General features: G+C 42.1%; 2 protein-coding genes across 2 annotated transcripts in view; one reads left to right on the top strand and one right to left on the bottom strand.

Moving 5' to 3' along the window:
* Nucleotides 1–2,847, top strand: part of tatdn1 (TatD DNase domain containing 1) — a 92,500-nt gene extending 89,653 nt beyond the window's left edge. Inside the window, exon 13 of the mRNA XM_078540602.1 lies at nt 2,554–2,847. The gene's annotated coding sequence lies outside the window, so the exon portion shown is untranslated. The remainder of the gene's footprint in view (nt 1–2,553) is intronic.
* The window catches only part of rnf139 (ring finger protein 139), a 29,161-nt gene extending 8,088 nt beyond the window's left edge, over nt 1–21,073 (bottom strand). The window contains exon 1 of the mRNA XM_078540600.1: nt 20,692–21,073. Coding sequence (XP_078396726.1) covers nt 20,692–20,854 — 163 coding nt within the window. The 5' untranslated portion in view covers nt 20,855–21,073. The remainder of the gene's footprint in view (nt 1–20,691) is intronic.
* Nucleotides 21,074–21,593: the final 520 nt, after the last annotated feature.

Raw genomic sequence — 21,593 nt, 5'->3', positions numbered from 1 at the left:
CTAAAGCAATAGGAAATGCATGGACTGGAGCTTCTTGGAGGAATGGCTGCACTTTGACTGAATCATCCCCTTGTAAGTAAACAATCGTGGAGCTCAGTTGAAGCTCATGTGTAAAACCAGAATCCACCGGCAATTGCTTTTGGCACTAAATTCATCCCACCAGATGGAGCAACTGACAGAGTCAAGGATCACATAAGGAACTGACAACCAAATCTGAAGCAGTGAATCTGAGTAAATGTTTTTTTTAAATCACAACTACCAACAAATATGAGGTGTGAATCCATTCTCACTTATGCTCTGAAGTCCTGACTTCTAGATTGCTGACCAACAGGCAAATTATTGCTTCTGTGAAGAAGAATGCTGCTGCAAATGGGAATAGGCTGTTTATTTGAGCCACAACACTTCCTGCACATATGCAGTGTCGGTTGCATCCATTAAGATGAACAAGTTGGCTTGACACAGACTAACAATAAAGTTCAAGTTACTCTTTTTTAGCCCTATGCAGTCCTTAACCAATTGCAAGTTCTTGTACTAAGTGTACAACTTGTCATTTATCAACTGTTCCCTTTATAAAACATGATGATTCAGCAAAAGGTGAAGTTATATAATCAGGACATTTCAGTAAACGAGTTTCCCAATTCCTAATTTGGAGAACTGATTGCAATACCCTGTTTAAGGATACTATTTGGGTAAAACAGTGGGTGTTGCTGGCTAGGTAACCCTAATTGGCCTTGTTAAGAGGGCAGTTAAGAGTCAACCACCAGGTGAACCAGATGGGTTTTTATAACAGTTGACAGTGGTTTCATGTTCATCATTAGACTTTTAATTCCAAACTTTTATTGAAGTCAAATTCTATCATCTGCCGTGGTAGGATTTGAACCTGGGTCCCCAGAGCATTACCCTGGATTACCAGTCCAGTGACAATACCACTACACCACCACCACCTCCCCTGCATGTAGTATAAGTACAGACTACATATAGCCTGAATTTTGAATAAAATATTTAAGTAAAACTTCATTAGTCAATGTGGGACTTGAAACAATGACAATGGGATTATGTGTCCATTATCTACCAGGTGAATTACCCAGGTTGTGTAGGAACTCCCTGCTCAAAGGCTCAACACACTGGGTTTGACTTAAGGAGGCAGCACTCACAAAAAATCCCACTGAGATTGTGATCCCATCATAGATTGGGAAGAGATAAACTTATTGCTGGCAAATTATGTTTTTCTTTAATCCACAGTAAAATCGAGAAATTGATGCCCACTGTGCATATTCTAAACTCCTGCTGCTGACTGGAAAAGCATCAGGAATTATTGATAGAAATAAGGAAGAGGACCAAGTAAGTGGATTCATCAAGTAGATGAATTGAGAGGAATCAGTCCCAACACTGCCAAGGCAACCATTTTGTAACTGACAAGAAAGCGGCCACAACCAAGCCAGATATCTTAATGAAGCAAAATGACTGACATTGCACTATGCTCTAGTTTCACTTGCAAGTAGCTTTCATGATGCTACATGGCATCCTACAGTGTTTGTTGTGCTTTAAAATTCTTGTGGCATGTGGGCATTGCTGGGAAAGCCAGCATTTGTTGCCCATCCTTAATTGTCCTTGAACTGAGTGACTTGCTAGGCCATTGCAGAGGTCAGCTAAGAGTCAACCATACTGCTGTGGGTCTGTAATCACACGTAGGCCAGACAGTTAAGGATGGTAGAGTTCTTTCTCCAAAAGGAGATTAGTGAACCAGATGGGTTTTTACAACAATCAATGATAGTTGTCATGGTCACCATTACTGAGGCTACCTTTTATATTCCGGGTTTATTACTTGCTGTGGTGGGATTTTAACTCGTATCTCAGGCCATTAGCCTGGGCCTCTGGTGGACATAACCACTATGCCACTATTTCCAGTGCTGTTTCATTAAGATGACAAATTCAACGCCGAGTAAAAAATTGTACCTCACCACTAACTTTTTTGAGACCTCCACACTCAGATTTGTTCCTTGTCTGACATCCAGTACCGAATGAGCAGGAATTTCCTCCAACTAAATTCTGGGCAGTCTGATATTAAGATTCTCACTTGTTTTCATATCCCTCCATGGACTCACCCCTCACTATGTCTGTAATCTCCTCCAGCTCTACAGCCTTCCGAGATCTGTGCTCCTCCAATCTTGGCCTTTTGAGCACTGATTTTAAAATCACCCCACCATAGGCAGCTGAAACCATGGCTACCAATAATAAAACCCTGGAATTCTCTCCTTAAACCCCTTTCCTTCTCTCTACTCTAAGATGCTTCTTAAAACCTACCACTTTGACCATGGTTTTGGTCAACTGTCCTAATACCTCCTTATGTAGCTCAGTGTCAAATTTTGTTTAACTGCGAACTACCTTGGAACATTTTATGTTAAATGTGCTATATAAATGTCTGCAGCTGTAAAAAATAAGGACTTCAAGTTAGCACCTGACTCTAGGTTTCAAAATGTCTCATACAGTAACCTCTAAATAAACCAGATACTTAATGTATTTATATTTTTTCTTCTGGCTCATGTTTTAAAGGTTGGCCTGGAAAGATGTCAAAGCACAAGAGGGAACACCTTGCAGTTATGTCAACAGAGTTCTCAGGTGCATTACATCCTGGAAATACACTTGACAATAACTTTTCCTGTTCTGTGTATCAGATGATGCCTGACTTTAGCTGCAAGTATTCATACAGCAGAATGGAGGAAATTGTAAGTACACTAGAAGAATGGGAGTGGGGAGAATGAAGGAGGGGGACAAGAGGAGAACTTAAATAAGTCTGTTCTACTCAAGTCATGCATTCTTTAACTATATTAAAACAAAAACTCAATGAAGGCTGGAGGGCTCAGAGTTGTATTAATTATTCTGCAAGAAGGGAAAAGCCATTTCATTGTTTTTTTTTTCCTCATAACTCAGTCCTATGATGTGAAAGACTGGGAAAATGTGTGTTTCTCAAGTTTGGAAGGAGTTGATGGTATGTGAATGGATACACCCACCAAAGGAGACAAATGGATGTTTGTCCAGTGTTACAAACTTGATTCCAAACAATATGAGTTACATGATTCAATTAGTAATCTTAGTCAACAAGCATTTTAGTATATCTAATGATATAAAACCTTCACTAAAAAGAGGTTATGCTGCTGCATTTTTTAGAACAATTAGGGAGTGTATTAATAGTGAAAAGCAATGTAATATGTAATGTAGCTTCACGTTGAATTCCTCAGTAACTAGTTTCTGATAATTATTTGAGCTAGTTTTCATCTGAAGCTCAAGGTAAGGAAGATAATACTATGTTGTATAGCCTTTGCGTTACTGGGAAGGTTCAATTCATTTCTTTTATTTGTCTTTTAATTACAATTTTGAATGTGCCAGGAAACACAGGAACAGAAACCAAGGCAAGACAGGCCAGTTAGAAGAGAGGACTGACAGCTTGGTCAAAGAATTGAAAAGCATAGATGCTTTGGGAATTAGACATGACAAAGCCAGATCTAGCTCAGTCGACCCTGCAAAGTCCACCTCACCATATACGGGGACTTGTAGGGAGGAGGGAAGGACTTCAATGTCACCCATGTTTAATATCATAATATCAACATGCATTGACAAACTATTGGTGCACTAAGACATGAATATCTGGTGTTACTCTGCAGAACAAGTGCTTTTTGCTTGTTCAATGAAATATGCGAGGGGTTTTGTATAAGGAGATCACTTTCTAGCTAAAAGGGACAAAGCAATGAAAAATTAGCAAGTGACAATGGTGATAAGCAAGGAATTGATTCCAGGCAAAAAGTGCAATTTTGAGAATTGCTGCCTACAGTTCAATTTTTACTTGGAATAATGAATTACCCTGAATTATTTTACTTACAAGATTAAAGATATTCTAAAACTACTTCACTTTCACAGGATGATCTAAAATCCAGGAGGGGGTCACAATGTTGCTCAGCCACATATTGTAATCCAGTAGAAATTGCTTACACATTGGAGCACTGCCACCCAGTGTCTTTACAGTGGAGCTGCATGCCAACTTAAAGTAAAACACAATACTTGTCAACAGCTTTGCTCCAAATGTTATCAAGACAGGCAGTTAACACTATGACAACACCACTAAGATATAACCAGCACTTTTACTTTATAAATGGTCAACTTCCTGTGATGTTACACATGGGCATTCAGAACCACTTTCAATTCTGTAACCAATATGAAAACAGGGCTGATAGAGGAGGGAGGGGAAGGAAGGTGTTGAGGAAGAGGCATTCAGATCACAGTGGTAAAGATATTGAACAATGGAATAGCCAACTATCAAGGAAGAAGAAATGCAGCCAGTAGCAGTTGGTGATGGGAGGGAAGATTACCAAACAGAATTTAAGCCGGGCAAGAGTAGCTTGAGGGAAAACAATATTCAGCAGAGGTGGGGAGCTGGGAGCAAAGAGGGAAGAGAAGCAGCTCACAATGTCGTTTCCTCAATATTGGGGAGATCAAATGCAGGTTAGGCCACCGCTTCGTGCAACAGCTCCATTCATTTCAATTCTCCACTGCAATCCCAATGCTCAAGGGACAGCGCTACATCTTTTGTTTAAACCCTCGACAGCTTTGGGACACAATGCTGAGTTTAACAATTTGAGATCATAACTTCAGCCCACCATTTTTTTTGGCCAGCCATGTACTACGTCCAAACTGCTACATTTTGCCAACCATTGTTACACGTATTTTACACTTCAAGAAAGGTAAAAATTGAAAAACCAGCAACTGATGGTAATGATTCAGTCTTTCCCATTTACACTTCTCTAGACCGGTCTAGTTTTTTAAAAAACTTATCCCATTATCCTCTCCTTTTGCCTTGCACACACCATCATACTGAAATTTAATCCCTCCTGCTTTCCAACCAATCATAGGCCTTACTTTTCTTTCTCCCCACCTCTTTCCATGTCCCCAAACTTACTTAAAACCTATAACTTTCTCCGGTTCTAACAAAAACTTATCAGCCTGAAACGCAATCTTGGTTTCTCTCTCCATGGATGCTGCTTGGCTTGAATATTTCCAGAATTTTCTGTTTTTATTTCAGATTTGCATCATTCACAGCATTTTGCTTTTGAAATTTCTTGTATTCTAGAATTTGAGGATCTGAGTTGCAATTGTCAATTTTTCCTGAAAATTGTAAACTGATGGTTTTGATTATTATATGTCACTTGAACGAAGTATTCAAATTTTACCTTTCTTGAAGCATAGGATACATGGTACAATGGTAGGCAAGTTGTAGCAGTTTGAGGTAGTGCACAGCAGCACTACAGAGGGCTCCTGGGGTTTGGGTTCACTGGAGAAGAGCACAAGAAATAGGAGTAGGTCATATGGTCTGTTGAGTCTGCTCTGCCATTCAATACAATCATGGCTGATCTAGGGCTTCAAGTCCACTTTCCTGCCTGCTCGTCATACCGCTCAATCCCCGAGAGACCAAAAATCTGTCTATCCCAGCCTTAAATGTATTCCATGATGAAGCATTCACAACCACCAAGAGAATTCCAATCATTCACAACTCTGGGTGAAGTAATTTCTCCTCATCTCAAAGCAAATTTGGTCGAAAGAAAGGGATAAAATGAGTGAAGGGGTTTCCTTCGATGGGCAACTCCTGACATCCAGATGACAACTGATTATTTCACCCTAAAATTATATCCACTAAAGATGCAAAAATAATTATATAACGCTGTTCTGGACTTCTAGAGATGAAGAAAAGCACAGGTAACCAAATCACTGTCTGTCTCACCAAGACAGAAACTTCCTCTGAAACGTATCATACATGCATTATCTTGTAGAGTATATTTTTACAATGAGAAAATAAATAAATCTTTTGCAATCATCTTCTCAAAATTCCAAATAGCTTTCAACAAACAAGATTTTCTTCTATAAAAATGTGATAATGAACAAATGATAATAAATCACACCTTTATCTCTGCCCACTCATGACTGGAGTATGCCTGAATTGAAACCAGATATTTTTCCTCATGTCCAGCATCCTTGGCATCCTTCCATCTATGAGAAATGATGGATATGACTGTGAAACATGGGTGATTTTTACAGCTGCCAGGAAAAGAAGTTCAATCATTTCTATCTTCGCTGCCTGTGGCACATTATGGGTATATCCTGGCAGGACAAAATCAAAAACGTGGCAGTCCTCTTAAAGGCAGAGTTCCTAAGTGTGCTGGGACTAATCAGAGGCGGCTTTGGTGGATCGGGCACAGCCACAGGATGGCAGACGGTCACATACTCAAGGGCCTTGTGTAGGAGGTGGTAGCCGGAGCCCAACGACCAATGCAGCGCTCAAGGACTCTTGCAAGCATGACAGGCCTTCACAGCCATTGACAAAACTCCACCACATGAAAACACCCCACTTAAATGGATTGTTAGCTGCGTGTCCATCACTTCTTGTAGATGGAAGAGTGCTTCATGCCCAGCACAAATTGTTTATGACGACAGTATTAAACTTACATTCCCCATTCCAAACAATAAGTGTGTCAAAATTCAAAGAGATATTGGGATCAATACAACTAGTTTGTACCAGGCTATGAACATTTGATGCAAGAGCCCTCCAATAACCCTGCCCCATCAGCTGCCTGATAAAATAGAAATACACGCTAAAGAACTATTACTGCCAGGCATATAAATGCAATCCTTTCTTTCTTTTAGCTACACCTCTCTCTTTAAGTCCTCTTAGCAAAAGTAAAATCAATAAGGTGTCCTTCGCAATTAAAAACGTAACCGTGATGCTTGCTATTAACATATAGGTTTCAAAGACAGAGACAGCCTGACAACATGCCAGCCAAACCCTTGGTCACCTGTTCAGGACATAAGCCAGACTTTCAGATTCCCTGATAGGGCAACTGTAAGAGCAATGGGCCACTATGTAAATGTATAGCTCAGTGATCAATCCCAATCGTCTCTAACCTCCCACTTATTCAACACAGTAAGATAATATCCACTTTCATAGCTTGTATCGCCATGCTATTTTCCTCAAATGTAATTGGAGATGGACAGGGAAAACTATTTAGAGACATGAGTCAGATGCGGAGTACTGGCCCAGATGCACATTCCCTCCAGAATGGCTGCTCCAAACCATGCGGTGATTCATTTAAAGTGGGCACAATCCTAACAGGCTATGAAAACCCTCAAACTAAAAATAAAAATATAGGATCTCTTGTGAAATAGGACACCTATTTGACACCTCATATTCAGGATATAGGAGTACAGAAGTAATATTACAGGACTAGCAATCAACCGTCCGGACTAATAATCCAGAGATCTCACCATGGCAGTTTAAGACTATTAATTCACATTTTAAAAATGTGAAATACAAAGATGTTGTTAACAAAGATGATTTATTGTAAAAATTCAGCAGTTTCATGAATATCCTTTAGGGAAGGAAACCTGTGTTTTACCAATCTGATTCCAATGCAAAAGCAAAATACTGTGGATGCTGGAAATCTGAAACAGAAACAGAAAATGCTGGAAAAACTCAGCAGGTCTTACGGCATCTGTGGAGTGAACAAAAACAGAGTTAACGTTTTGAGTCCTTATGACTCTTCTGAGATTCCAATGTGGTTGACTCATCTTCCCACTCAAGACACTCAGTTGAATCAAAATCATTACAAAGACTAAGAACATTGAAAGCAGACTAGTGGTTCAACAAGATCGCCACTTTACAGTTCTTGCATATCTCTGTGATTTCCCTGCAGCTTTGCTCCTCTCTCACTTTTTGAGAGACTGCTAAAGCTGCCTCCAAGAAGCTCAGGTTGTGTCGTACATTCTCCCTCAACAAATGAAGACCATCCAACACCCAAATCCAGCCCCATGTCTAATGAAAGCACCTTAGAACAGTTTACTACATTAAAGGTTATGTATAAATGCAAACCATTGTTATTGAAACTCTAACCCTTCCTAGGAAGGAAACACAGCTGATCACTGTTTATGCAATCTCACTGGCCTGCAGTGTTCAACCTCTCTATAACAATGTTTCTTGTCCATTTCAGTACTATTGTCAGCGTTCTTTTGAACTTCTTGTTCCTCAAACTGCAAAGATATGATCCCACATACTTTCTCTCCTCACTATATCCTTAGTTTCAAAATCAAGAATCTACTTACCTCTAAATGTGTGCAGTATTGAAGAAATGTTGCAAAAAAAGCTTGGATACTCATCTACATTATCTATTCCTCAGCATTTTAATGGCAAAAAAAATTCAGATCTGAGATGTTCCCTTCATAACTTAAAAGAGCTTCAGTTCCTTGAATCACCTTTGCGTCTCTACAATGCAATGACCTTTTGAAGTAGGGAACCCAAAACTGTACTTAGTAATTGGCAAGAATGGAGTAAATTTTCACAAAATTTTGACCCATGAGCTTTAGTGGTCCTTGTTACTGTGCTTTCCCCACATGTTCAAATTTAAGGTTCTATAGGAATACAGTGAACCGTTTTGATATTAAGTATCCACACAAGTAGAAAACTCTTCAAAATTATAAATACTAGACAATTTTAAATCTTGGTTCATAAAGTGCATCTTTCATTAATAGCAAAATCATTTTGTCTGTACTTTAAGTAATTGTTTGATATACAAGTTTCATCTGATCCTTTAACACTGCCAAAGGAATGCATCTCTTGACAATTGTGGAAAAAGATCAAAAACTCCCAAAACTTGACAGCTAAATTTACGACTTCATACCCAGTTTGTAATGATCAATTAGTAAGTAACATTAAAAGTCTCATGTTTTCTTGCATTCCTGTCAACTTTTTCCATTATAAGTTCCCCTGGTCACATTTATAATGGAAGATGCACATTTAATTTCTTAAATTTTATTATTTACTCTCTTTTTACTGAATCGGATCCAATAATAAGAGGAATAGGTAGCATCCTTTCTATGCAGAATCAAAGGTCCTATATGGTATGCTGCCTTCCTGATGCCTGGGTGAGAGACATCACAAGATTCTTGATAAGCAAGGGGGTGAAAGGTTATCAGGGGTAGGCAGGAATATGTGGTTAAAATCATATCAGCCACGATCTTACTGAAAGGCGGAGCAGGCTTGAGGGGCCGAGTGGCCTATTCCTGATCCTAACTCGTATGAACCAACTGGAAAGGGAGGGGGAAAGCCAGTTGTTTTGACCCATGATGGGACCAACAGCATAGAGAGGGCAAAAAGTCCTGTTTGGAGAGTACCAGGAATTATGAGCTGAACTGAGGAGTCATAATCTATTACCCAAGCCATGTGAAAACTAGCGTAGGGATAAACAGATTGGGGAGGGGGGAAGAGGGGACTCGTTTTATGGGACATGAAGGAACTATATTGTTTAGGACAGTCTCCAATCCCCTGAAGGGCTGGTACTAGGGTCCCAGCAGAAAAGATTGACAGAATGCTCACAAGAGCTTTAAAGCAGTAACTGGATAACTGGGTGGGGGGGGGGGGGGGGGGGGGGGGGGGGGTTGTTTGGCAGTGGCAGACAATGATGGAAAAAACAGTTAAGTATTGGGTCAAACATCAAACAAAAAGTAGAGCAACAGTCAGAAACTATTTTAAGCATTACAGGCAAAGAGAAAACCTGGAGAGGGAAATAAGAAATGAGAGAGTAAAACATTAAACCAGAATGCCGGTCAGGATGTTAGGCATTTCTTTATAAAAAAAATACAGAATATAGAGAACAAATTGAATGAATTACAGTTGTAAATTCAACTTGGAAAAACACAGAACAGCTAAAGTTCCGAACAAGAGTCATACTGGACTCAACGTTAGCTCTGTTTCTTTCTCCACAGATGCTGCTAAACCTAAGTTTTTTCAGCAGTTTCAGTTTTTATTTAAGTTCTAGACTTAGGTAAGGCTGACTTCAATGGGACATGAGAAACTATCCACAGAAAACTGTGCAAATCCATTAATGGATAAAACTACAGAAAATCAGGTGTTCAAAAGAGCATTTGTGACAGAACCCATATACACCCCTCTAAGAGGCAAGAGCTCAACTTGCAAAGAAATTTACAACTAAAAAAGAAACAACATAAAACTTGGAAAAGCACAAAAAATGTGAACAAAATAGCACAGATCCTGGCAGATGAGGATACAAAAACAGCAGAGGGTGACAACACAGATGGTAAGAGCTACAAAAAGCAAGTGTGAAAAGAAGCTTGCAAAGATATCAAAATCAACACAAAAACAATTACAATTAGATTAGGAAAAAAAGAGGACGATCAGGAGCCACATGAGCTCCTTAAAAACTGATGACAGTGATACTGTCAATGAAAATAAGGAAATGGTGGACTTGTTGAATAATTACTTGTCAGTATTTACAGTAGAGGAAGAGGTCAGCATGCCCAATATCACAAAAACTAATATTGACAAAGGGCCAGGTCTCACCCAAATTAACATAAGCAAATAGTCACTTGGTAGCACAGAATTTGAATATTGCTGGGAAGGGACACAAGTCACCAAAGCTTTTCTTCTTGTGCTCATTAGGACAAATACAAGAAAGCCAAATTTCAATCAGAGCAATTTATACTACAGGAGTAAAAGGATACTGTTTGGTTTGGAAGTCAATTCAGATTGGCCAAGGCATAACCATGGGGAAACTTCAGGCTCCCCATGCTTCCAAGTAATTCATAAAAGGCGCATCTAGCAAGCGCAAATGTGCCACATTAGGGGCTCAACTGACTGTCCTAAATTGGTCATTAGTATAGCTACTGGCAACTCAGGATTGTTCAGCAAGTGCTGTCCAATCAGGGAATCACTAACAGCAGATTTGCTTTGGGTTTTGCAAGCGCAGGCTGGTTGAGTATGGTTTATACTCTGCCTATCACGAACAGCCAAAGGAACATGTTGCTTGATTCTATCAAGCCAAGCAGCAGGACGTATGGCCTACGTACCTGGCATTGCACCGACACAAATTCATTTTCGGTTTACCAAGGAACACGATTTTGATGCAACTTGCCCTAACTTCCAACCCTGTGCATGTTTCTGATATGTAGATGATACATTCATCTGTCAAGCAACAGCCTGACACAGCCATACTCATGGAATCATACCTTCAAGATTATGCCCCAAACATCACCATCACCAAGTGCTGTCCCACTGGCAGGACAGACCCAGCAGAGGTGGCAACATAGTAGTATACAGTCTGGAGGGAGTCCTCGACATCGACTCCAGACCCCATCATGTCTCATGGCATCAGGTCAAACATAAACAAGGAAATCTTCTACTGATTATCACATACTACACTCTCCTCAGCTGATGAATCAGCACTCTTCCATGTTCAGCACCACTTGGAGGAAGCACTGAGGGTGGTGAGGACGCAGATTGTATGCTTGGTGGGGATTTCAATGTCCATCACCAAGAGTGGCTTAGTAGCACCACCAAAGATCGAGCTGGGCGAGTCCTAAAGGATATAGCTGCTAAACTGGGTCTGCGGCAGGTGGTGAGGGAACCAAGAAGGAAAAAACATACTTGACCTCATCCTCACGAACCTGACTCCCACAGATGCATCTCTCCATGACAGTATCAGTAGAAGTTACCACCGCACTGCCCTTGTGGAGATGAAGTCCCATCTTCACAATGAGGATACCCCCCATTGTGTTGTGTGGCATTACCACCATGCTAAATGGGATGGATTTCAAACATGTTTAGCAACTCAAGACTGGGCATCCATAAGGCACTGTGGTCATCAGCAGCAGCAGAATTGTACTCAACCACAACCTCATGACCCAGCATATCCCCCACTCTTACCATTACCACCTAGCCAGGGAATCAACCCTGGCTCAGTGAAGAGTGCAGAATGGCATGCAAGGAGCAGCACCAGGCATTCCAAAAAATGTGGTATCAACCTGGTGAAGCAACATCACAGGACTACTTGCGTATCAGACATCATAAGCAGCAAATGATAGACAGAGCTAAGGATTCCAGAAACAATGGATCAAATCGAAGCTCTGCAGTCCTGCCACATCCAGTCATGAACAATGTTGGACAATTAAATAACTCGCTGGAGGAGGCTCCACAAATACTCCCATCCTCAATGATGGGCTCAAAAAACTTAAGAAAAACAAGCTACCAGGAACAGATGGTATTTATTCCAAAGCACTGAGGGAAACTTGAGAGTAAATGATGACTGTTATGTGGGAGCTTCTGAATTAGGGTGTGGGGAGGGGGGGAGAAAGAGGAAGGAAACAAGGCAAGAGGCAATGCCAGTTGATTGCAAACAGGCCATTGTGTTGCCCAGATTAAAAAAAGGGATAAAAATGGCACAGGTAATACAAACTCATTACTCTCGTCTGTTTTCCACCTATATTGATTGAATTGATTATCAGGAGTACATTTGAGGTGTATTTAAGACGAAGATGAGAAGAAAATTCTCTCAGAGGGATGCGAATCTTTGGAATTTGCTTCTCCAGAGAGCGGTGGGGTCAGGGCCAATCAATATTTTTAACTCTTTCAAGTTATCAACAGTCACAGATTGTAACTCTTTCGAGTACATTCACAGTTCTTGGTTTCCGGGAGTGGGACATGAACCCACAACCTTCTGATTCAAAGGTGAGGGTGCTATGAACTGAGCCACACCTGACACCTCGTAATCAATATTTTTAAGGTGGAGGTAGATATATTCTTGACTAACAAGGGAGTCAAAAGTTATCAGGTGTAAGCAGAACGTGGAGTGAAGCAGATCAACCATGATCTTATTTAATGACCATCAGGCTCGAGAGTCCGAAAGGCCTCTCCTGCTCCTAATTTGTATGTATGTATATATGTTTGATGGGGGAGCTCAGTGCAGAAGATAAGGTTGAAGCATTTACAACAATCCTTAGCCTGGCAAGCCAAGTGAATGATCCATCTTGGCCCCTCCCTGAGGTCCTCAGCATCACAAATGCCAGTCTTCAGCCAATTCAATTCACTCCACGTGATATCAAGAAATGGCTGAATGCACTGGACACTGACAATATTCCGACAATAGTACTGAAGACTTGTGCTCCAGAACTTGCCTCTTCCTAGCCAAGCTGTTCCAGTACAACTACAACATTGGCATCTACCCGGCTATGTGGAAAATTGCCTAGGTAGGTCCTGTACACAAAAAGCAGGACAAATCCAACATGGCCAATTACCAGCCCATCAGTCTACTCTCGATCATCAGTAAAATGATGTAAGGTATCATCAACAGTGCTATCAAGTGGCACTTGCTTAGCAATAACCTGCTCACTGATGCTCAGTTTGGATTCTGCCAGGAACATTCAGCTCCTGACCTCATTACAGCCTTGGTTCAAACGTGGACAAAAGAGCTGAACTCCAGAGGTTAGGTGAGATTGACTGACCTTGATAGCAAGGGAGCATGTGACCAACTGTAGCATCAAGGAGCCTTAACAAAATTTGAGTCAATGGGAATCAGGGGGAAAACTCTCCATTGGCTGAAATCATACCTAGCACAAAGAGAAATGGTTGAGGTTGTTGGAGGTCAATCATCTCAGTTCCAGGACATCACTGCAAGAGATCCTCAGGGTAGTGTCCTAAGCTCAACTATCTTCAGCTGTTTCATCAATGACCTTCCTTCCATCATAAGGTCAGAAGTGGGGATGTTCACTGATAATTGCAAAATGTTCAGCGCCATTCGCGACTCCTCAGAAACTGAAGCAGCCCATGTCCAAAAGCAACAAGACCTGGACTATATCCAGGCTTGGGCTGACAAGTGATAAGTAACATTTGCACCACACAAGTGCCAGGCAATGACCATCTGCAACAAGAAAGAACCTAACCATCAACCTTTTACATTCAATGGCCTTATCATCACCAAATCCCCCACTATCAACATCCTGGGGGTTACCATTGACCTGAAACTGAACTAGACCAGCCAAATAAACACCAAGGCTACAAGAGCAGATCAGAGGCTAGGAGTCCTGCAACAGGTAACTCACCTCCTAACTCCCAAAACCTGCCCCACCCCCACCCCCACCCCCCAAATCTACAAGACATAAGTCAGGAGTGTGATGGAATATTCTCCACTTGCCTGGATGAATGCAGCTCCAACAAACTCAAGAAGCTTGACACCATCCAGGGCAAAGCAGCTGCTCGATTGGCATTCCATCAACAAACATTCACTCCCTTCACCACCGCGCACAGTAGCAACATTGTGTACCATCTACAAGATGCACTGCAGCAACTCACCAAGGCTCCTTAAACAGCATCTTCCAAAACCACAACAGCTATCATTTAGAGGGACAAGGGCAGCAGACATATGGGAACACCACCAACTGAAAGTTCCCCTACAAGCCACTCACCATCCTGACTTAAATATATCAGCGTGCTTTCACTGTCACTGGGTCAAAATCCTGAACCACCCTCCCTAACAGCACTGTGGGTGTACCTACACCACACGGACCGCAGTGGTTCAAGGCTGCAGCTCATCATCTTCTGAAGGGCAAAGAGGGATGGGCAACGAATGCTGCCCTAGCTAGCAATGCTCACATCCCATGAATGAACTGAAAAAAATTCATGATCTTTGAATCTGCAGCAGCAAGGATTTCCTTACACACCTTAATGTCCTACACTCAAATGCACTTTTAAGCTGGAGCAGTCTAACACACACTCTTTCCTCAACATTCTGGTTGAGAAATCCACTTAACGGTTTCACCACTACTATCTATTCCAAGCCTATCTTCATCGTCAAGCCCGGTGGACATGCACACCAAAGTCCCTCTGATCCTCGGCACTTTCCAGGGTCCTACCATTCATCGTGTATTCCTGTGTCTTGTTTGTCCTGCCCAAGTGCATCACCTCACACTTATCCGGATTAAATTCCATTTGCCACTGATCTTCCCATCTGACCAGCCTGTCTATATCCTCCTGTAATCTAAGGCTATCCTCCTCACTATTTACCACCCCATCAGTTTTCATGTCATCCACGAACTTACTGATCAGCCCTCCTACATTCAAGTCTAAATCGTTTCTATATACCACAAGCATCAAGGGACCCAACACCGATCCCTGTGGAACCCCACTGGACAATGGCATCCAGTCACAAAAACACCCCTTGACAATCACCCTCTGCTTCCTGCCACTCAGCCAATTCTGGATCCAATTTGCCAAATTGCCTTGGATCCCTTGGGCTTTTACCTTAGTTATCAGTCTCCCATGCGTGACCTTATCAAAAGCTTTGCTGAAGTCCAAGGAGACTACATCAAGTTGTTTGTAATAAACAGGGTACAGACTGTACTCAACCAGTCCACGCTTGCAAAATCCAAAACAAAGCATCTACTCTAGGATGTGATTCCCCGGTTGGACAGCACTTGCGGAACAATTCTTAGTTTGCTAATAGCTACACAAACGACAAACATAAGGTAATCAGTCAAACTCACAATACGACTCATTTACGCTTGCTTGAAGCCACATCATTCATATGCAGAGACCCATTCTCTGCAAACGAAAGAATTATGTTTAAAAGCCTTGCACCTTTTCAGAATTACCCGAAAGCTCCCCATTGCTTTCTCCATGGCAACACCTTGACCAGAATCTTGCCAACCAATCAGCATCCTTTTTCTCCTGTAGGATAAATTGTTGTGATTGTTTGACATTTGGCACTTCTGTGTTTGTCCTGATGAAAGCTTTGGAAACATGTCTCCCTTTTCAGCAATATATAAGCAAAATAACAGGGAAGAAGAAAAAAATGACACTAAAGTGTGACAAATACCTTGGACCACACAGGCTCCACCCAAGCTTTTAAAGGAAATAGATATCCTAACTATAATCTAAGATTCTCTCAATTCAGGAACCATTCTTTTAGGTTGGAAAGCTGCACATGACTGCGCTATTTAAGAAAGGTGACAGAGGAAAACTATTAAGTGTATAATTATACAGAAGGTAACTGAACATCTTGAAAATTCTCAGCTGAAGGAGTCCGTAAAGGGTAAGTTATGCCTGACAAATCTGATTGAAATTTTTGAAGAGGTGACTAAAATAGTGGATAAGGGAACGTCTATGGATGTTATCTATATGAACTTCCAGAAGGCAACTGACAAGTCCTTAAAAAGGGATGGTTAGGAAAATTTGAAGCTCATGAAATGGAAGGCAAATTACTGACCTGGTTAGGAAATTGGATGAGTAGCAGGAGACAGAGTAGGGCAGGTATTCTAAATGGCAGACAGTGACTTATGGTATTCCACAAGGATCTGCATTGGAGCCTCAACTACTCACCCTATTGATGGTGACTTAAGATGATGGGATAGAAAGTTACATATCCAACTTTGACATAAAAATAGGCAGCATTGTTAGCAATGTAAATGAGAGCATAACATTAGAGATATTGATATATTAATTGAATGAGCACAATTGTGGCAAATGGATCCCATGTCATCAAATGCGATGCTATCCACTTTGGACCTAAAAGGGATAAAACAGGGTACTTTAAAAATGGTGAAAGGCTAGAAACAGTGAAGGCAGGGTGGCCTACTGTCCTGGATTTTCTGGGACTGTCCCACATTTGGCATACTTATGCCAGGTTGCATGCATCCAGGACGCCATCTATCCCATATTTGCGACCTTCAAATTTCGCTCGTGTAATACCCACCTGTGCGTGTGCACTGCGCTCTCCTCCTGGCAGCCCGCTCACAGCTTCACAACCCATCCCGCTTTCACAAGTGCACCAGCACTGCCTCTCCCCCAGATGCCAAAACGTCCCTTAATTTGTTCCTCAAGAGTTGGTCAACAAGTAGAGGTTCAAAAAGACTCAAGGCTCCAGACACATAAGATCATTAAATTGTGATGAATAGATGCAAAAATAATCAAAAAAGCTAACGGAATGCTGGCTATTATATCCAGAGGACCAGAATGCAAGGGGGTAGAAGACATGTAGCAACAGTAGACCCTGGTTAGATCCCACCTGGAACAATGGGTACTCCAATTAAGTACTCATCACTGGTCTTGGAGGGAGTGCAATACAGATTTACCAGAATGATACTGGAAATTCAAGGGTTAAATTGCAAAGAGAGATTACATAAACTACGATTGTACTCACTGGAATTTAGGAGGTTAAGGGGCGATTTGCTCAATGTTTCCAAGATATTAAGCGGTACAGGTGGGGTAGATAGAGACACACTACATCCACTAGATGGCAAGTCTAGGACTAATTATTTGAGCCAGACCTTTCAGGGGTGAAGTTAGAAAATACGTCTCCACAGAAAGGAGTTGGGGCTCTTCCACAAATGGCAATTGATGCTAGATCAGCACAGGTTGCAGATCAGCCAAGATCTTGTTAAATGCCAGTGCAGGTTCAAAGGTTCACACCTGTTCCTACATAGTTACTGCAGCGCTATCATGTGCCACAGGGTGTAAGTACAGCATGGCATTTTTATATACGCATTTTTCATTATAAACGTGCATATTGGAATTTAATTCAACTTTACACCTTAAATATTATCAGGTTTATCTACCTTTATGTTAGTTTAATTGGTCTACTTAATTTTCCCCCTTCTCACAATGAATAAAGATTATTCAGTCCTCTGGCACAGCTTCCAAACCCAAGAACATGAGAAAAAGATTGTGGTCAGAACCTCTTCTATTTCCTTTCAGACTTCCCTCAGCATTCCCAGATGCACAAAGGTGTCTTTTCCACTCTGTATCCCACCACCTTTTCCAGTGCTACTACTGTATATATAGTTATATCATTTTGCTCCAACTCCTCTTCTTGTATGCTTCAACCATCGCTTTCACTATATCTTTATAGAAATCAAGAAAATTCACACACGAGGTGGTTCATCACCTATGTGTCAGTTGCAAATACCCACATCAGCCGTTTACTTTCTGCCACTAAGCTAAATGTGGATCTAATTTGTCAGTCTCCTTTGGATTCCAAAGTATTTACTTTTTTGACCAGCTTGCCATGTGGGACCTTTTCAAAAGCCTTGCTGAAATCCATGTAGATTACATCCATCACAGTGCCTTCAATCCTACCTGCCACCTCCTCAAAAAATTCAGGTTCGTCAGACACAACCTTCCCTTAACAAACCATGCTGACTTTCTTTGATTAATCTAATCTTTCCAAACGAAGATTTAAACTGTCCCTCAGAATTGATTCCAATAATTTGCCGGTAACTGAAGTTAAGCCAACAGGCCTAATTATCTGAATTATTCCTTCCTTCCGGCAACTGAAGTTAAGCTAACAGGCCTAATTATCCCTTCCTTCCTTTTTATTAAATGGTAAAACGTTGGCAGTCCTCCAATCCTCTGGCACCACTCCTGTAACCGGAAAGGATTGAAATATAATCAGGGCCTCTGCAATTTCCTCCCCTTTTTCTTTTAACAATCCAGGATATATTTCATTTGGGTCTGGCCACTTATCTACATTCAAAGACATCAAACCTTCCTCTCAATGTTTATCCCATCAATATTTCACAGTCTTAACTACGACATCATCATCGGCCCCCTCTTTTGTGAAGACAACCGCAAAGTATTCATTCAGGGCCTTACCCATATCCTCCTTTTGGTTTCTAATGGATCCTACTCTTTCCTTAGTTATCCTCTTACTCTTTATGTACTTATAAAACATCTTTGGATTTTCCTCGGTTTTACTTGCCAGTACTTTTCTATGTCCTCTTTTTGTTTTTCCTAATTTCCCTTTTAACTTCACCTCTATATTTCCGTACTCTTCTAGGTTTTGTGCAATATTAAAGCTCGGTCTCTGACAGCTTCCCCTTTTAGGCTTATCTTACCACCTATGCACCTTGTCATCTGGGGGCTCTAGATTTGGCCATCCCACTCTTTCTTTGTGGGAATATGCGTACCTGGATCCCCTTGAATCTCCTTCTTGAATATCTCCCATTGCTCTGGCACCAATTTACCTCCAAGTAGTTGTTTCCAGTCCACTTTTGCTATATTGCTTCTCAACTTAGTAAAGTTTGCCATTCCTCATTTAGAACCTTTAAGTCCTATTTCACTGCTGTCCTTTTCCATTACTACGCTAAATCTATCTGGATTATGATCATTACCACAAGTGTGCTCTCTCACTTTTGGAAATACCGAAACAAGCTAGTCATTTAGAAGCCTCACTACTCCTTCAACCTCAGAAGGTTGCTTTTGTCATTCTAGTCAGCCTTCCTTTTACTAGTTTACTTTTTACATCTTTCTAAAATGTTTCAATTCTCTATATACACAGTCTGTCACTCCTTTACACCCCTTCACCTTTGTAATCTCATGTCACCCATCAATTTTCTGCACTATAGGAAGATAATTGTGGTTGTTAGAGAACAATATTCTCAACTCCAGGATATCACTGCAGGAGCAGTATTCTAGATCCAACCATCTTCAGCTGCTTTAATGACGTTCCCTCTTTCCAAAGTGAGGATGCTCACTGACAGTTGTAGAGCATTCATTTGCAACTGCTCAAACAATGATATAGTCCATACTGCATGCAGCAAGACTGGGACAACATTCAAGCCTGGGCTAAGTGGCAAGTAACATTGACGTCTACAATTGCTGGATAATGGCCATCTCCAAGAGACAGTCTAACTACCAGCACTTGACACTCAACAACATTGCTGTCAAATCCCCATAATATGGGTGGGTCCCATATACCAGAAGCTGTACTGGACCAGCCATATTAATACTGTGGCTATAAGAGCAGGAAAGAAGTTGGATATCCACGAGTGAGTGACTCACCTCTTGAGTTCCGAAAACATGTCTACCATCTACAAGACACCTCAGGAGTACATATAAACATACAAATTAGGAGCAGAAGTAGGCCATTAGGCCCTCAAGCCTGCTCTGCCATTCAATAAGATCATGGCTGATCTGATCGTGGCCTCAACTTCACATTCCGCCTACCCCTGAAATATTGAGCATAAGGGAGTCAAAAATTATCTATCTCTGCCTTAAAAATATGCATTGACCCTGCCTCCACCACTCTGTGGGGAAGAGTTTCAAAGATTCACAGCCCTCAGAAAAAAAATCCTCTCATCACTACCTTAAATAGGAGTTCCCTTATTTTTAAAGGGTACCCTTTATATGGTGGTGGAATACTTTCTACTTGCCTGGATGAGTGCAGCTCTAACACTCAAAACACTCCAGAAGTCTGACACCATCCAGGACAAAGCAGCCTGCTTGATCAGCACCTATTCAACCAATGTAAACACTCACTCCCTTCACCACCAATGCTCAACGGCGACATCCTACAAGATACACTGCAGAAACTCACCATAGCTTCCTTGACAACAGCTTTCAAACCTACAATCTAGATCACCTAAAAAGATAGGAGTTCCAAATAATCCAACACGAACCTCTTCTCAAAGTACTATCAAATCTGAAGGAACATCTCTCCTCCATTAAACCCTGAATTCTCCTGCATAGCCCTTCCCAGCAGCTTCAACCATTGGAACTTGGGTTATTTTTCTGTAGCTAAAAAGTTCTAATATCATGAAATAAGGACTAGCCTTCATCCTCTCTCCTCCGTAGATGAGAGCTGCAAACTGACTATACAGGAACTCGTCAACCCTTCCCAGTGACTAATCCAGAGTGGCTTGTGCACGCTTCACCCGATTAGGTGTTTAACTAGTCCGACAGGACCGCCCCCAGACTGATGTAAGAGGATCCATCTGTGCTGAAAGAGTCCGCAGCGATTCTCCAATCCCAGACCCCGCTCCTCCCCTACAGCGACCCGGGCCGCCGTGCCTGACCCCGCAATCACTCACCCAATAACCGCTGCGATACCTGTCGAGCCACCGTGGACAGGGTCTCGACGCCGTCAAAGTAAGAGTTCAAGATGGCGTCGATGACGAAGATACAGGGGACCCGCAGGGCCACGTCCAGGACCCCCCGGAGGTGACTCCCCATCGACACCCACTGCGACGACATCAGCAACCGCAGCGCTGCCGGCCGCTGAGGCAAAGTCAGCTGCTCGGTGTAGCAATGGCGTGGCCAGCCAGGCGGCTGTGTACCGTGCACACCTGTAGCTGCCAGTGAGTCAGCTGTCGCCGCTATCTCGCTGTCGGCCTTCCGCCGCCGCCGCCGCTCTCCGCTTCCTCTCCATAGTCCAGACCGCCCGCTGCCCACCACCGCTCCCGCTCTCCCCCCCCTCCCCGCGCAACGCGAAAGGTGCGTCACGCAAAGTGACACGTCACAATCGGACGTACGGAGACTATGGAGGGCAATGGAGGAATAAAACGGAGTGACCTCATAATCACCACGCACGATAGAATGTTCAGCAGGGAGGGCGGGACCACGGTCGTACGTCACAATCAGACTCCGAGTTTGCGCAGGCGCCTAGACCGGGGCTGGTTGCGCTGTCGTTCCTGTTGAATCGGAGTTGTTTCGGTGTAGAAGCCGGCCATTTAGCCCATCGTGTCTGCACTGGTTCTCTGAGCACTTTAACTTAATGCCAATCTCCTGCCATTTCCCCGTAATCCTGCACATTGTTTCTATTTAAGTAATCATCTAATGCCCTCTTGAATGCCTCAATTGACCCTGAGTCCACCACACTTCCAGGCAGTGTGAAAGTTTTTTCTCACCTCACATTTGTTTCTTTTGCAAAACACTTCAAAACTGGACCCTTGGGCAGGATTTTTGGGTCGGTGGACAGCCACGATCGGCGGGC

The sequence above is a fragment of the Cetorhinus maximus genome, chromosome 4 (assembly GCF_964194155.1).
Source record: "Cetorhinus maximus chromosome 4, sCetMax3.hap1.1, whole genome shotgun sequence".
NCBI lineage: Eukaryota > Metazoa > Chordata > Chondrichthyes > Lamniformes > Cetorhinidae > Cetorhinus > Cetorhinus maximus.
The sequence above is the reverse complement of the archived record's forward strand: the minus strand, read 5'-3'. Positions and strand labels throughout refer to the sequence as shown.